Source organism: Nyctibius grandis, chromosome 15 (assembly GCF_013368605.1).
Source record: "Nyctibius grandis isolate bNycGra1 chromosome 15, bNycGra1.pri, whole genome shotgun sequence".
NCBI lineage: Eukaryota > Metazoa > Chordata > Aves > Nyctibiiformes > Nyctibiidae > Nyctibius > Nyctibius grandis.
Genome location: NC_090672.1, coordinates 13,222,021 through 13,238,308, shown reverse-complemented (window position 1 = coordinate 13,238,308; position 16,288 = coordinate 13,222,021). Strand labels below are relative to the sequence as shown.

The 16,288-nt window shown below is 64.9% G+C and overlaps 1 protein-coding gene across 1 annotated transcript in view; it reads right to left on the bottom strand.

Moving 5' to 3' along the window:
- The window catches only part of DNAH17 (dynein axonemal heavy chain 17), a 34,674-nt gene that overhangs the window by 17,981 nt on the left and 405 nt on the right, over positions 1-16,288 (bottom strand). Inside the window, 41 exon segments of the mRNA XM_068413615.1 lie at positions 164-296; positions 519-656; positions 812-1,039; positions 1,549-1,687; positions 2,222-2,379; positions 2,741-2,845; positions 3,248-3,364; positions 3,366-3,405; positions 3,495-3,655; positions 4,129-4,260; positions 4,358-4,465; positions 4,598-4,723; positions 5,144-5,296; positions 5,477-5,603; positions 5,862-5,953; positions 6,035-6,382; positions 6,588-6,710; positions 6,937-7,185; positions 7,754-7,906; positions 8,144-8,230; positions 8,334-8,450; positions 8,531-8,753; positions 8,983-9,152; positions 9,544-9,798; positions 9,885-10,067; positions 10,250-10,393; positions 10,825-10,965; positions 11,054-11,157; positions 11,427-11,535; positions 11,884-12,030; positions 12,140-12,335; positions 12,430-12,695; positions 12,883-12,999; positions 13,229-13,396; positions 13,744-13,827; positions 13,920-14,075; positions 14,326-14,451; positions 14,609-14,694; positions 14,779-14,878; positions 14,965-15,157; positions 15,445-15,638. Of these exon segments, the coding sequence (XP_068269716.1) occupies positions 164-296; positions 519-656; positions 812-1,039; positions 1,549-1,687; positions 2,222-2,379; positions 2,741-2,845; positions 3,248-3,364; positions 3,366-3,405; positions 3,495-3,655; positions 4,129-4,260; positions 4,358-4,465; positions 4,598-4,723; positions 5,144-5,296; positions 5,477-5,603; positions 5,862-5,953; positions 6,035-6,382; positions 6,588-6,710; positions 6,937-7,185; positions 7,754-7,906; positions 8,144-8,230; positions 8,334-8,450; positions 8,531-8,753; positions 8,983-9,152; positions 9,544-9,798; positions 9,885-10,067; positions 10,250-10,393; positions 10,825-10,965; positions 11,054-11,157; positions 11,427-11,535; positions 11,884-12,030; positions 12,140-12,335; positions 12,430-12,695; positions 12,883-12,999; positions 13,229-13,396; positions 13,744-13,827; positions 13,920-14,075; positions 14,326-14,451; positions 14,609-14,694; positions 14,779-14,878; positions 14,965-15,157; positions 15,445-15,638 (6,196 nt within the window).

The following is a 16,288-nucleotide window of genomic DNA, read 5'->3' as shown; positions in this document are numbered from 1 at the left end:
CTCACACCCCAGTAAAAAGCCCCAGGAAAAGGTCTTCCCATTCCAGCACCACACCACAAAGACTCATGGTTTATGAAGGTATTTCCCTGCCTGCCAGCCACCGCTGAAGGACGGTTTGTGCCAGGTCCCACCCGGGGTAAGGAAACAAGCGCTGGTGTCTCACCGTCCTTCCACTCTCGCGTGGATGGGTGAATGACCCCGAACAGCTCATCGCAGGTCACAGCCTTCGGGTCGAGGTCCACGGTGACCGGCTTCCGCTTCATGTTCTGGTACGTCTTGTTGAGCGATCTCAGCACCTGCGGGAGGGAACCATGTGGGCAGCCCTCGGCACCCTTCCCGCAGCCGCAGCGCGGAGCCTTGCTCCCACCCATGGTGCCGGAGGGCCCGGCGTGGCCGTGGGTGCTGCCGTGCTGCCGTCCCCTGCCCAGATGTGCTGGTGCAGCTGGCGGAGGCCATGGGATGTGCGTGGCCAGGGCAGGAGGAGACCCACGTCCCCGGTGGGGGGGGTTGGCAGCTACCTGGGACTTGCCGCAGCCGGCGTTGCCGACGACGAAGACGGAGTGTCTCACTTGCAGCAGCTCCTCCAGCTGCACCACCTTCAGCACGAAGCTCTCCTCCGCCTGCAGCTTCAGCTCCAGCACGGACTGCCTGATGACCTGGGAAGGAGAGCGGGCGCTGGCCACAGGCAGCCGGCACGGCCCCGGCGAGACCCCAGAGACGAGCCACCCGCCCCCAGAAGCGCCAAATGGACCTTCAGCCTCTGGACACTGCCCAGGGCTGGATGTCACCAGGGCTGCGCCTGCACTTGCACCTTCTCAAAGTCGGGGTCCCTCTTCCTGGGGACGTCCAGGGCTGGGAACAGGTCTCCAATCAGCCCCATGAAGACGGGCAAGTCGTCTGTCACGATCTTGGGGATGTTGAAGTCTCGTAAAGCTCTCATCAGAACTTGGTCCTCGGCACGGCTGGGGTCCCCTCTCTTCAGGGAGCCAGCTACCACCAGCACGGACTTGACAGCCCGCAGCCCCCAGTCGTAGTGGTCCTGCCGACAGGCAGCAAAGTGTTACAGTCCCACCTTGGTGAGGGACAACTGCTGTGAACAGCACTGCAGAGGGACACCCCGGCCACCGCCCCGCACTGGGGCACCCACACCGTGCCCAGCAGGCTGAAAGCGAGCTGGTTTACGAGACAAGCTCAGCCACGGGGTGAGCAGCAGCCTGGCTTGCTTCCTGGGAGCACGTTTTTGTTGTAAATCACTTCTGCCAAGATGAATAATATCTGGATGCTCTCATTTAACTAGCTGTGTTCTGTTCTGTTCTATTCTATTCTATTCTATTCTATTCTATTCTATTCTATTCTATTCTATTCTATTTTTGGACTCTTGATCTCTTCCAGAAGGCAGAATTATGCCATATGATGCACCAGCCATAGACCTGAACCATGCAGAACGTCACCCAGCACGTTCCAACCAGCAATCCCACTACAACCCATCAGATTTGACATTCAAACAAACTCTTCTGTCTCACAGAACCTTGCGACATCGTTAATTACCTGTTTAGACAGTAGCTCTTTGCAGAGCGTGTACAAAGTGATGAACTTCCTCGCGAGAAGCTTGGCATCAATAAAACCCTCTGCGACGAGCATGATCTCACAGATCAGTTCGAAATCGGGGACCACCATGGCGCAGGGTCTGGAGAAGGGCGGCAGCAGGTCAGCAGGGCTGTGCACGCCCCCTCACCCTTCCGCAGTCAGCAAGAATTCGTGTTTTCAATATAAATCATTCCCTGCGTCAGAGAACCGGGCAGTAATTCTCGCTGGATGGGCTCTCTGGGGGGGTCTTGTCCAGCGTCCTGCTCCAGGCAGGGCTCACGTCACAGCTGGATCAGGTCACCCTGGGCCTCCTCCAGTCACATTTGGAGTTCCTCCAAGGACAGACATCCCACAGCATCCCTGGGCCACCCCTACCAGCACCCGACCATCCTTTTTTTCTTATTCTCCATCAGATTTTAGCCAGAGGTGGCAATTACCCACCCCGGGCTGAGCAGCGCAGCTCTCCCAGGGGCTCTGAGCAGGGCTGTCCTGGGTGCCACGGTCGCCCTTACGCAAGGGGCCATCAGCACACACAAACACCCTCGCTGGCACCGGCTGAGGTCGTGCTGTGGATGCAGCACGCGAGGATCACCGCAGAGACGGCCGGTGACGCTGACCCGGCTGCCGCACGTACCTGAACAGGGCTTTTAAATTTTCCGGCAGCTCCGTCCGCCCGGCGTAGCCCGGGTTCATGGTGATGAACAGCCCGACCGACGGGACCAGAGCGATCGTCTCGCCCAGGAAGTTGAACGTTTTCTTCTTGGCGCGAATTGCGTCTTGGACACATTTCACCTGGCAGGAGAGAAATAATGCTGAGATGTCGCCGGAGCCACGGCAGCGCAGCGACCCCCAGGCTCGGGAGAGCTGCCCCTACACCAGCTCCTTCCCAGGCACCGCGACGCCCCGTCCCAGGCGGTGGCAGAGCCGGCGGGGGGGTGACGGGTCACTGGGATGGGACGCAGCTGGGCTGTGTGATCTTAGACGTGCCCAAAGCCTCCGTGCTCCCGCGCTTCCCCTCCGTTTGCCTCCCAACGTCACACTGCGAACCATCCCTTCGAAGGTCAGGTTTAACTGAGACCACGTTCAGCGAGCTGGAACCTCAGAGGCTCGTCCAGCCCCACCGGCCCCCCGCTGCCGCCGGGTGGGTGCGTACCTGCACGGCGATCACGGACAGAACCTCCACCGAGATGCGATTGAACTCGTCGAAGCAGCCCCAGGCGCCCGTCTGAGCCAGCCCCTTGTAGATGTTGCCGCAGGACTGGGGAGAAAGTGCCAGAGACGGGCGTCAGCCACGGGGCTTCCACGGGGGGCTGTGGCGTGGGGGGGGTAAGGAAGCCCCAGGGCTGGGACCTGCTCTTGCTTTTATGGTTTGTGCTGTTCCCCGGGGAAACGACCCGCAGTGTTACAGCCTCCCAGGGCTGCCAGAGCCACGCGCTGGCCGGAGCCGTGGTGGGAGCGAGCGGCGTGGCATGGCACCGGGACCTGCTGCCGGACCCACATGAGAGAGGAGAGCAGCTCCAGGGCACCGGCGCTGGGCACTGCAGCCAAAGGGGGGGTGCACGCTGCAGCGGTGCCCCCGAAAGAGGGTCCCCCACCTTGTCTCGGTGGACACCCCACAGCTCTTGCCTCGGTGCCGCCGCCCCGCTCCCCCACACCCTACCTTGTAGTCCATCTGCTCGGAGCAGTTGAAGACGTAGACCATCATGCCCACCGCCCGGCCCAGGTCCTTGGTGGTCTCCGTCTTGCCGGTGCCCGCGGGGCCGGCGGGGGCCCCCCCCCATGAAGAGGTGGAGGGACTGCGTCAGGGTGATGTAGCACCTGCGGAGGGGAGGGCGGGCAGGGCTGAGCGGTGCCGGCAGTGGGCACGGAGCCGACCCCGTGGGATGAGTGGGGAGCCGGGCCCCTACCGATCCGTCAGGGGGGTGATGACCAGCCGCGGGGTGTTCCCCAGGTACTCGTACGAGTACTGGAGCTGGGCGTCGCAGATGTTGGCGTAGCAGTGCTTCTTGTCCTCATCCCAGCGGTGCCGGAGCTGGGACTGCCAGGTGAACGCCTGGGCGCTCTCCACCTGCGGAGCAGCCACGTGCCAAGGGTGGGCAGGGACCTGCCCCGGCCCCACCCCGGGCACAGCGAGCTCCCAAACACGCGGCGGGACCGTTTGTCACCTCCGTACACAAGGAGAGCGTGCGAACGGGCCCCGGAGCAGCACTGGGGTGGGTGAGGACCGTCCCTCCGCGGGGCACAGCCCGCCCCGTGCCCGCTGACCGCAGGGCACAGCCCTGCCCCGAGGCTCCCACCCAGCGCGGCAGGAACCAGCAAAGCTGCTCCTGGACCCGGCTTTGCACGAGACCCGGCCCAGCCTCGTCTGACCCCGGCCGTGCCGTCACCTCCCCAGCTCGCGCGCACCCCAACACCCCACGGGTGGTTTCCTCACACGCTCAAGAGACTTTGAAAATATTGGAAAGCAACAAACCAACAGGAAATCTCTGCTCAGAAGTGCCAGGAAACAAAGCGGTAAAAACACCCTCTCGCAACAAATACCTTCGCAAGGATCATTTTGGCCACGACGTCCCTGGCGTGGACGTCGATGGTGCAGATCGTCATGATCTTCATCCTGTCGCCGGCGGTCAGGGTCCCGATGAGCAGGGAAATCAGCGCGTTCAGCTGAGCAACCTGAGGGAGGGAAGGAATGAGGAACAGCAAAACGACATCTCACCCTGTCCATCCCCCCGTGCCCCCCGGCTCCAGCCCAGGCCCCGGGGACACCAACCTGCTTCTTGTTGTAGTCCTGCATCGCGCTCTTGTAGCCCTCCTCCAGCTCCGAGAAGGCAATGCCCACTTCCGTGGTCCACCAGATCTGGGTGCACGTCAGAGCGACCTGCAGTGAACCACAGGGAGAAAACGTGGCCATAAAGGGAAAAAACACCATCCTGCGAAGGCTGGGGCAGGTGCCAGCCCCTCCTCGGCTCACGAGCCAGCGGCCAGCCCGGCCCCGCGCCGCGGCCCCCACCTGAGCCGGGTAGTCGAGCACCCACTGCTCCCGCGGCTTCTCCTCATAGGTGCCCACGGCCTCGGGGATGAGGGCCCGCAGGGTGGAGCGCATGCTGGCCAGCACCCGGTTCAGCCACACCTCGACCTGGAGGGTCACATCCCGCAGACCCTGAGTGAGTGGGTCCTCGCCTGGGGCTGGGCTGTGCGGCCTCGGGGCAGGGGGCGAGCGGCTCTGCGCGCCACAACGAGCTGCAGGAATGACCCCGGTACCCGTCCCCTCCCGTGGCAGGTTATGGAGCACGGGCTGGGGGTGAAGGACAGAGCGGGGAGAACCCCGGCGGGGCTGCGAGGCTGAAGTGGGTCTGTGTGACCGAGCTGCTGCAGAGCTGCTCTACACCCACAATGCAGATCCCATTTCTGGGGTTTTTTTTTGGCTAAAAGACTTCACGATTGCATTTAAAAACCGCTGCCAGGCTGTCAGCGCACAGCAAGCACAGGGCTCGTCCCCGTCCTGACCCTGCCCGCCCCGTCCCTGCGCGCAGAGGCTCCGCGGAGCTCGGCTGACCTGGCCAGACAGGTCACACTCTGCGTCGAGGGGCACGTACTCCTCGTCCCTGCTGAACATCCCCAGCCCGACCTTCAGGGGCTTCTTGTCCGGACTCTTCTTGAACTTCAGTTTAGCCAGACTGTCGAACAGCTTCGGCAGGTGCCGGGACACCTGGGGACAGAGGCACGGCCAAGGTCAAGGTCCTGACTCCCGCAGGGGGCTCGGGGTGCTGCGCCCCGAGAACGGGGGTCCCCGGGACAGGGTGCTGCCCGTTAGGGTGAAAAACATTTTAAAACTGCTGTGACAAGTTGTCAGCGAGAGACAGGCCTGGCTGCTGTGTCTAGCCCATACCTCAGCTGGCTCATTGCCGTTAGATAAAATATCCAGCAGGTCTGCGGAGGAAACGAAGTAGAATCGGGGAAAAGCCAGTCTTTTGGTCTCGAGGTATTCAGCCAGAGCCTTCTCGCAGACCGCCAGCCTGACAGGAACAGAAAACAAGGGGAAAACCTGCTGTTAACCCCCCACATATCAGTGTTTGCTCTTGCTAGGTCCTCGTCACGTTAGTGCTGGGTTAATGGTGGGACCTGATGATCTTAAAGGTCCTTTCCAGCCAAAATGGTTCTGTGGTTCTGTGCTGAGGCAGATGCCACTTTGGAGACCCCAGACTCTCCTCCAGGCCCCAGAGCAGCCGGGGAGGCCTCTCCGTAACGCCTCACCAGCACCCCTCACACCTCACCTTTTCTGCAGTGCTTCCAGCTTGTCGTAGAGACCAGGCTTGTTTGTAGCTTCAATCACGTTGGGAGTTTTTACCGCATCAGTCATTAATTTCTGCAAGAGGGAAAGTGCTTCAGCTCCACTCGAACCAGCTACGAGCTCTCAGGGGCCCGGGGGGGGTGACGGGCTTCGCACTTTGAAATCTCGGTCGATAGCATCAAAATGCTTCGAGTCCTCGGGCAGCTGGTTGCGGATGTCTTCGGAGCCGATGAAGATGCTTTCCAGGTGACTCCACGTCCTCTGCACCTCGAACCAGATGCTGATAACGGAGTCGGTGGTTGACAGCTTCTGCTGCCAGCCCGACACCTCCTGGAGGAAGAAGGCCAGGTACTTGGAGGTCATCAGATTCTGCAGCTGCACTTGGTTGTCCTCCAGCGTCTCGATGAGCATCTCATCCAACTTGAGCAGCAGGACGCCAGTCCTGGCGTGGGGCTCGTGCTCGAACTCCATCGTGGCCCAGGTGGTGTCCAGGGTGTTCAGCACCTGCAGCCGGGGTGTGAGAGCTGAGCTGGGCCCCGTGGGGAGGCAGGGCCGCGGCAGGAACGTCTCCTCCGGGGCAGGAGCTCCGCGGGTGCTGCGCTGCGTGTGGGCTCCAGCCCCCGGAGCAGGAACACGAGCACCAGCAGCCACAGAGCCACATCAGAGCAGAGCTCTCAGCAAGGCAGGGCAGGAACTGAGCCCCACTTACCTTCTCCATCCCGGACTCTTTCACGGCTTTGTCCACAATGCCCCGAACCTCATCCTCAAACTTGTGCAGGTTCAGCTGCAGCAGATCTGCGAGGGTCGTGTCCTTGGACATGGTGAAGTTCACCTGGAGCAGAACCAGCGCCGTCGGGACACGACTCCCCTCCGCGGAGAGGCACAGCCAGTGGCCGGCCCAAACGAGCTCATTAGCACCCGTGGTTAAAGACCCGACACAAATGTTTGTGTACGGCCAGCTTTTAAAACAGATTGCCCCCTTCCCCTGAGGGGTGCAAATCTCGGGAGCTCCCGGGCCAGGGGCTGCAGGCGGGGAAGGGCAGGAGGGCTGCGAGCACCTTGGTTGCCTGCATGAGCTCCTGCCAGTGCCGGTCCCTGATGGCCGGGTTCTGCAGCTCGTTCACGGCGCGCAGGGACGTTATCATGTTCTTCACGCTGTTCTCCAGCCCGGTGAACGCGTCCCAGCTCCTCATCTCCTTATTCAAGCTCCGGATGTCCTTAGCAAATTTCTTACAGTCGATATCCATCTGCTCGACATTGATCTCCTTCCACCTCGTGGTCTTCCAGGTGTCCATGCTCTTATTAACCTGCAGTCGGGAATACATTTTTCACAGGACGTGTGAGCATTCCTGCCCAGGATGAAGAGAAACACACCCAGCGCCTGCCCACCTGCCGTGCCTCCCGCGTGTGCCCACATAGCTCCTGCCCACCCCTTGCACCCGTGCTGGGCTGTGCAGCCCCCGCGCCAGCAGACCCGCTCTAACGCTGGCACAACCTGCCCCACGTCTCATCCCACCTCTCGTGGCGACGAGGCTCCCGGAGGGGCCACAACAACTTTGCACCTTTGGCTGGCGATGCCCAGCTGGCGCAGGGTGCCCACGCTGGGTCCCCACGCCGAGTGTCCACACAGGGTGCCCACGCCTGCCAAACAGCAGCCTGCTGCCAAGCCCTTGCCCGGAGGCAGCGTTGGGCATCGTGCCCTGGCGCAGGGGCCAGCACCGAGCCCAGGGCTCCTGGTCACTGCGTGTGGACTTACTGGCAGCCACCGCCTGCGGGCACGGGGCAGCTCGTCACGGCCTCAGCCCCGCACACCCCGGCAGCACGTCCTGCGCATCCCCGAGCTCCTGCCTCCCGCGCCCGCCCCGCAGCACCTACCACGAGGATCATGTCCCAGAGCTCCTTCATGAGGCACAGCTCCCTGCGGCACGCCTTGAGCTGTTTGTATTCCGGCACCGACACTTCGAACAGCCCGGACAGCTTGGACAGGGCTGCCACGGCGCTCTCCATGGCGGCGACGTTCTTCTGTTGCTGGTCGGAGAAAAAGAAAAGGTGTCAGACAGGGTCTGTGTGCCAGGGACGTGTCTCCTACCCCAGCCATGGCTCCATCCCCGCTGCAGCGTGTGGGGACGGGGCAGCCGCTGCCACGGGGCCAGACCCTCCCACGGGGCTGGGAGCTGGAGTTGGAGCGGCTGCCCCTCCCCAGCCCTGCGGCACGGGCAGTGCCAGTGGGGACAGCGGTGGCCCTGGCGTCCTCCCCTTCCTCACCTTCTTCAAGGATCTGTAGGGGTCTTGGTCAGTGTAGGAAAAAGGGGCTTTTTTACGGAACCTCTGGCGGAAGGTGTGCAGCTGGACCTGCGCGGGGAGGACGGGCTCAGCGGGGCAGTGGGCAGGGCAGCAGGGTCTTCCCCACGCTGCCGGGAAGCTGCTGGCTCGCCCCCAGCCCCGCGGTGGGCACCTCCAACTGCTGGCACTTGCTGCGGATGACGTTGACCTCGGCGGCTTGCAGGGGGGCCGTGCTCTTCTTGGTGCGCAGGGAGAGCTTCTTGGTGTCGTCCCAGCGCTTGGGGAGCTCCTGCAGTGAGCACCACACCGCCTCAGCAGCCTGGCCCCGGGGACCCGGCCCCCGGCCCCCCCGCACCCCGCACGGCTCACTTGGAGCTGCAGGTGGATCTCCTTGGGCATCTCCTCGCCGTAAGAGCTGAGCAGGGCAACCACCTCCTTCAGGGGCTCGAACATGCTGTCGGTCGCCGCCTGCCTCTCCTTGACCCTCAGCAGGTGCCTCATCACCTCCACCAGCCCCTCGTAGTCTCCCTGCTTCAGGGGTTTACTCAAGCCGGCATTCACCGTTTGGATGAAATCCTCCAGCTCCTCGAGACTGGGAGGAAGGTGTTGGCGCTCACCGGGTGTCCCCAGCGGGACTCACGGCCACCCTCATCCTAGCTCGGGACTTGCCCCCACCAGGGTGCCCAGCACCTTCGCCCACACCTCCGGGGCTCCGGGGGCCAGCCCTGCCCCGGCACACAGCGGTGCCTTCGCCACAGCCCAGCCACGCCGCGGTCACCGGGAGCACCCCAGCCCCACGCTGGGGCTCGCCGGGCCCCTACCTGCTGGTGACGTGTTTGGTGAGGTGCTCCCGGAGCACCAGGCCCCGGCGCCTGATGGCACCCAGCAGCGCCTGCTTGAAGGGGCGGCAGTCGCTCTGCAGCCACCCCCCAAACACCTCGGTGTCTGCAAACCCCGACACCTCCTTGCACACCTCCTCGCACACGTCGATCTGGGGACGAGAGCTGGTCACAGCCTGTGGCTGGCACCCCCCCGGGCACCCAGCATCCCCCCAGGCACCCAGCACCCCTCCCTGGGCACCCAACACCTCCCTAGGCACCCAGCATCCCTCCCCGGGCACCCAACACCTCCCTGGGCACCCAGCATCCCCCCAGGCACCCAGCATCCCCCCAGGCACCCAGCACCCCTCCCCAGGCACCCAACACCTCCCTGGGCACCCAGCATCCCCCCAGGCACCCAGCACCCCTCCCCGGGCACCCAACACCTCCCTGGGTACCCAGCACCTCCCCAGGCACCCAGCACCCCCCCTGGGCACCCAGGACCCCCTCGGGCACCCAGGGCCCCCCTGGGCACCTAGTGCACCCCAAGCACCTGCCCCGTACCTCCTGCTGGAAGAGCTGGAGGGATGGGATCCCGTGGGCCAGGGGCTCCTCGGGCTGTGGCTCCAGCTCCTCGGGGCCGGGGGCACTGCCCAGGGTGAGGAAGCGCTGCAGGAACTCCTTGGGCTCCTCCAGCCACAGCTGCGCTTCCTCCTCGAAGCTGGCGCCATACTCCTTGCCTTCTACCATGGCACCCACCACCAGCGACTCCACCTCCTCCCGCATCCCGCTGAGCTCCGCCTGCTCCTCCAGGGTGGTCTGAAGGGACGGGCAGAGCTCTCGGGGACCGGCTGGGGGGGACCATCCTCGCCCACCCCCAGCTGAGCCGCCCACCACGGACTGACCTTGTAGCTCAGCTCGCCCTCCCGCAGCCGCGGCACACACGCTGCGCACGCGTAGGCATCGCCGAGCAGGGTCTCCACCAGCTCCAGGAAGCTGTTGTCGTCCCCTGGCTCCAGCGAGGGATGGTACCGCACTCTGCCGTCCCGCAGCTCCATGCGCACCTCGAACAGCGGAGCCACGTTGGCCTGAAACGGGTCAGTGAAGTGGTGCTTCACGTCCCACGTCCCCCCCGGCCCCCGGCACCCCCTGCCTGGTTGCACTGGGGAGCACTGGGATGGGCACGTTTGGCCACCAAGCAGCGAGCGGTGGCACATCCCAAGCACGGGCAGAGCAGGGACACGGCCCCGCAGGGTGACCGGGGACCTACGTCAGGGGCCATGTTGGTGAGCAGCAGCTGCAGGGACTTGTGGACAAGCCCGAAGAGCCCATCCAGCACGATCCTATCTACGTATCCCACGTAGTCCAGCCACTTCTGCAACGACTTGTCAGCCTTGAACAGCTCGGCGTTCTCCTGCAAGCAGAAAAGAAAACAATTAATACTTGTCGATAAATACCCAGCAAACGTACCAGCTCCTACACCGTGAGCGCGGCCCCTGTCCCGGCCCCCGCGGGTTTGTCCTGCCCGGCTGTCGCACAGGTCCTGCACGCTGCCCTTCTCCCGGCTGTACCACACCAGAGCTGCAGCCCAGACCTCACCCGGGAGGGCAGCAGGTTCCGGGGGGTCCGTGCGTGGTGTTTTGTGCCCCTTCACTGGGGCCTCGTCTTGGCAGAGCCCAGAGGGTTGCACCCCGGGTTTACCGGAGGGTTGCACCCCAGGTTCAAGTCTGACGCCCACAGTTACAGAAGGGGGGGATGCTGCTGGGCTCAGAGCATCACGCACGCCAGCGCCGGGCACGCTCCTCCTTAATCCTGTTCCAACCGACGCGCCGGGCCGTGCCTCACCTCCACCATCGCCCGGATCCGCACGCCCGCGTCCCTCACGGCAGTGCAGCGCTTGGCCACGGCGTTTGCTCTCCCGTCCAGGTCCAGCAGCGCCGCCTCCTTGTTGTCCTTCCTCTCAAAGAGGGGGGTGGCGGAGCACTCCTGCGGGGAGGGGGCACCGGGCTGCTCCGCCGGGCTGGGGACGGCGGATCCCCGCGGGAGGCTCCCGGGAAGGCACCAGCGAAATTACCTCCATCAGCCGGGTGACGCTCTCCAGGTTCAGCCTGGCTTTCTGGACCCTGGTGTGGAGGTCGGACATGGTCTCCTTCATCTCTTGGATGTACTCCGCGACGCCTGGCAGGAACAGGCACGGCCGAGAGGCACGGGTTACGCAGACGCCTCCAAGGCAGCGAGCCGGGGTCGGGGCACTTGGGGGCTATTCACCACGGGGTGGGCACACTGCCCAGCCCCCCGCCTCCCCCCCCACGCCTGCGGGGCAGGAGGGGGCCGCGTTTTGGGTGTGATGGCTGCGGGGACCCAAGGGCAGCAGGCAGGATGGTGGCAGGGGCCAGGGACCCCCCGAAACGCACAGAGAGGATCTTTCACCTCGGGTGGGCTCGTACCTTCGTGGTCCCAGAACAGGGTGCTCTCCGCGCTGGCCAGCCGGCCGTCCACGTCCCCCAGATCCCCCGCCACCAGCGGCAGCTCCACCGGCAGCAGCCGCTGCTTCACCTGGGGGGGCAAACACGGGTGAGCGCTGCGGGCGGAGGGACCCCGCTCCGGCCACGTCGCGCTCGCTGGGGCACCAGTTCTACAGCGGAGTGGGGTGAGTTCCCCCCAACACGGAGCTTGGGGGAGGATGAGGCTGGTGTGATGGCAGAGGCAGCAGCTTGGCTCAGCCACGGGACAGGTGGGCACCCGGGTGCTGGTGATGTGCCTGCTGTACCCCGACGCCCCCAGGCTCCCAGGACCCCTTTCAGAGGAGCCTCTCCCTCCCCCGGGGGGTCCCCAGCCCGCCTCTGCCTGGCCAGTGCTCAGGGCGTGGGAAAGCAGCCGCCTTGTCTCCCCTTTGCCACCTGCCTCGTTGTACCAGCCAGTGACGAGGTCCAGGTTGACCACGAAGCCTTGGTAAGTCTCGTTTTCAGCAAAGAGGCTCGCGGCGCTGGCCGGGATGTCCGGCTGCTGCTGGAAGCTCAGGTACTTCACCTCCCGCAGCACGGCGACGAGCTGCCAGACACGACGGGCGGAGAAAGGGCTCATTAGTAAATCCCGAAACGTCCCACCGCAGCCCGGGAGAAAGGCGGATTTACACCCGGGTGAGGGGTCCTGCACCCACCTCTTTGCTGAAGTTCACACTGAGGAGGGACGAGTCGGGGTCCCTCCGCACCAAGGGCTGCCCCAGGCTGAAGCTGCAGTCCTGCCCGGCCCCGCGCGCCCACTCCTCGTAGACCTCCTTCCTGTAACCTTGCAGCAGTCCCAGCATCTCCTCGTACTTCCTGGACACCAGTTCAGCTTCAGCACCGGCCATCACTCTGCCAAGGTCACCACAAAAAGGAGCTGCTGCAGGAGGAGACACACGCTGGGACACACCCTGCCCCGCGTCCCCGTGGGGTGACCCGCACGTACGGGTGGTTCATGGCCAGCAGGTCCCTGTGCGGCCCCTCCAGCCGCTGCTGCAGCTCCAGGGCCCACGCCAGCTGCCCGGCCACCGGCGGCATGTTCTTGTGGACGGCCGGGCCCCCCTGGCGCGGTGGGGCCGCGGTCTGGGCCTCGAACAGCGTCTTCACGGCATCCAGCTCGGCGCTGAACATCCCCAGCAGGGCTGAGTAACAGGGGGAAACCTCAGCCTTGACCCGGGGCCGCTCCAGCACGGGGGCGAAAATGTGCACCAGCTGTGGGGGAGAGGGGTTTCTGAGCTCAGAGCGTCACTGCAACGGCCCCGTGCCACCCCCGGGGCACCCCGAGGGTGGGTGCAGCGTGATGGGCTGCAGGCACCGTGCCCACTGCCAGCCCCCCACACCCAGGCCAGGGCACCCCGTGCCGCCGGCAGGTCCCCTCGGGCCGGGGGGACATGTGTACCTTCACAGCGGACGCCAGGCAGTGGCAGTCCCCAAAGCCCTGGCGGAAGATGGTGGCCAGCCACCTGTCCGCGTGCTGGATCTTCTGCTGGAACTGCGCAAAGTCTTTGCTCAATTGCTGCCGGTAAGAGCAAAACGATTTAAGCCCGAGCAGCCTCTGCGCTTCCCTCCCAAACCCTTCCCGAAGGATTCGCTGACCCCGGACGGCCCAGAGCCCCGTGGCCTGCCCCGGAGCGAGCACGCTGCCACGGGACAGTCTTACATGTGGCTCTTCCAGCACGTGCTGGCAAACACCTTTTTTTTTTTCACTTAACAATTGCCACACTTCCCTGCCAGCATCCACTCACCTCTTCCTCGGGATCTAAGGGATCGTATTTGCAATCAGCAAAACTCTTGATGAGTTCAGAGACCTCCTCGCAGAGCTGCACCACCTGTCTCCCCAGGATGTTCCCTCTCACTCCTCCCAGCTCGGCCTTCTCCAGGTTCAGGAACTCCATCGCTGTCTGGTACAGCTCCTGCCAGGCACAAACCCCCGTCCCACCCGGCTCCTCTCGGAGGCAAACCCCGGCTCCCCGTGCCCTGGCACAGCACCGGCGCAGGGCTGCGTCCTGCGAGGTCACCACGCCCCAGGAGCATCATTCCCACGGGCGCTTGGTGCCCGCCTGGCCCTGGGGTGCGGGGACGTGGGTGCTGTGCTGGGAACAATGCTGCTGGGCTCCCACCTCCCCGCTGCCCCTCGCCTGCGCCAGCGGCCCCAGCCCACCCCGGGGCTGGAGCGGCATTTGCCCCCGTGCCAATCCCAGGGGACCACCCCGGCACCCCCGCGGGCCTGGTGCTGTGCCCCGAAATGCCGCGCTGTCACCTCAATCATCCTGAGCCTCTGCAAGAAGGTGTCCATTCTGCTGAAGATGAGGGAGGTGGGGAAATCCCAGAGCTGCTGCTCCTCCTGGGAGTGGAGAGGGACCGTCAGCGAGCGGAGCTGGCGGCGACGAGGCCAGGCGGACCCGCACTGTCCCCTGCACCGTCCCCTGCACCCACCGGGAACAGCTCAGGCGTCAGGTTGGAGCAGTAGGTGCTGTAGGATTGGAAGAGCTTCTCCACGGTGGAAATGCTCAGTCTGATTCCCTCTAAGGTCTCCTCGCCTTCTCCTTGCAGCCCCTTCATCACGTCCTCGGGGCTCAGGAAGCTGCGGGTCTGGGACAGATGGACACAGGCGGGGGGCGGTTGGCAGAGGGGAGCACGGGGGGGGCTCCTCCTGCCCCCATCCACCCCTCGCCCCACGGGCTCTCTGGTGACTGCCTGCAACCCACACCCGCCCCAGACCCTCTCCAGCCCCACGCGGGGGCTTTGCTGGTCCCTTGAGTGGGGCATCACTACATCACCCCGCTGGGGTCCCCACGCCCGCCCCGTGTCACCCCTCCCGCCACCGGCCCCGGGGCTCTACCAGCTCCACGAGGAGGTTGCAGATCTCCTGCAGGACCACGATGACGCAGGCAGGCGAGCGGTAGTGCGGGCACTGAGCCCGGAGCAGGCGGACGGTGCACAGCACCCTGTCCACGTAGGGCGGCAGCTGCGGGAGCAGGGCCTCGTCAGAGCCAGGCCGCGGCCACGCTAACGAGGGTCGGGGAGAGCCGGGGGGGTCCGTACCCGCAGGCAGCCCCGGGGCTCAGCGCTGCTGCCTCTGCAGCTGGGTTGTGCCAGGTTATATTTTGCCACACGGAGCTTACCTGGGGGTAATCCGCTTGCTCCATCTCCTCCAGCAGGATCCGGAGCGGCTGCAGGTGGAGGTCGATGTCCTTGGCTGCCTCCAGGCCTGGGGAGGAACCGGGTGTCGGGGACGGGGACGCCCGTCGGAGTGGCGAGAGGCAGCTGCCCACCGCGTTCCCCGGGGCCTTACCAGCACTGACGTCCCTGAACATGCCCTGGAGCACCGGCCAGTAGCAGCTCTGGGCCTTCTCCAGCATCTCGGCCAGCGCCGTCACTCGGGGCGAGAGCAGCTGGCGGGGGAGCGGTGGTGGGCTTAGCACCGGGGGCTCGGCACCGGGAGCACACAGCCACCGGCCGCCCTCGGGCGAGGCAGTACCTGGTCGCTGAGGCTCTGCAGGCTGACCGTCCTGGTACTCCAGAACGTGAACTCAGCCGTGGGCAGGGGGTGCAGCCCCTCCAGCAGCGGCTGCGCCGAGTCCTGGCTCAGGATGTCTCCGATCTGCTGGGACCACTCGATGATGATGGTCTCGATGGCGTGAAGCACCAAGGCGTCCACGGGCCCCGCCAGGCTGGAAGGCAGCCGGGTTATGCGCCAGCACCGGGATCGGCCCCGAATCACCCCGGGGGAGCCCCAAACCACCCCGGGGGAGCCCTGTGCCCCTGCTTGTGGCCATATCTGCCAGCACGGCAGCCTGCCACGAGCCCCTCGAAGGTGCTCTGCTGCTGAGGGGCGGCTGTGCCCAGGGATGCTCAGGGACAGAGCCATGTCCCAGCTCCTGTCCCTCCCAGAGGGACTCGCGCTGCCCCAGGCCCCTGCCAGGCTTTGCTGGCGCCGAGCGGTGCCGGCAGCACCCACCAGTCCAGGACGGTGCTGGAGCCATCGGGGCCGTCCAGGTGCTCCGGCAGTGGGAGCAGCGGCTTCCCCTGGATCTTCCCTCCCATCACGACCATCTCGTTCTTCAGCCGTTGGGCTTGTTGCACAACGTCCTCCACGACCACCCCGGGCCAGACCACCACGTTCTCCTCGCTCTGGAGCAGGGAGTACGTGACCTGGAGGAGGGGGCTCGGTCAGGCGCTGGGTCGGGCTCTCCCACTGCCGAGGGCAGCCGCGCTGGGGTGCCCAGCATCCTCACTTGCTGCCTGTCCGAGCATGGCCTCAGCCCAGCCACGGAGGGGTTTTGCTGATGTTTTTCTCGCCAGTGTGACCAGGAGTCCCTTCACCCCATGGTGGGTTTCCAGCTCTCGCGGGCTGGGAAGTGCTGGGAGCAGCACAGTGAGTGCACCCAGCGGGGTCAGGGGCTGGCGCATGGGCAAAGCCCCCGGCATGGAGGAGGAGGAGGAATCGTGGGGGCTCCTGGGGCCCCGCTCAGCTTTTGGGTGCTCTGGGCTGGCAGACCTCGGAGTGGGAATATTTGTGGGAAATTTGAGAGAAATCCACTCAGGCATTTCCCTGCTGCGGGGCACGGGGAAGGGGGAATTACACTGAGATTTTAAACCCACAGGGAGGAAGCGATCCAGCTGTGCCCTTCACCCAGCTCCGTGTCCCGGTGGGGCTCAGGCACCCCCAGCACAGCAGGGCGGGTGGCTGGGACCCCCCCATGAGGCCAGGGCCAGCACCTGGGGCAATTTTTCTTCTATTATTACTTTCATTCAGTTTCTTTCCGAGCCCACCTGGAGCTCTGGCTGCCTCAGCCCACCGC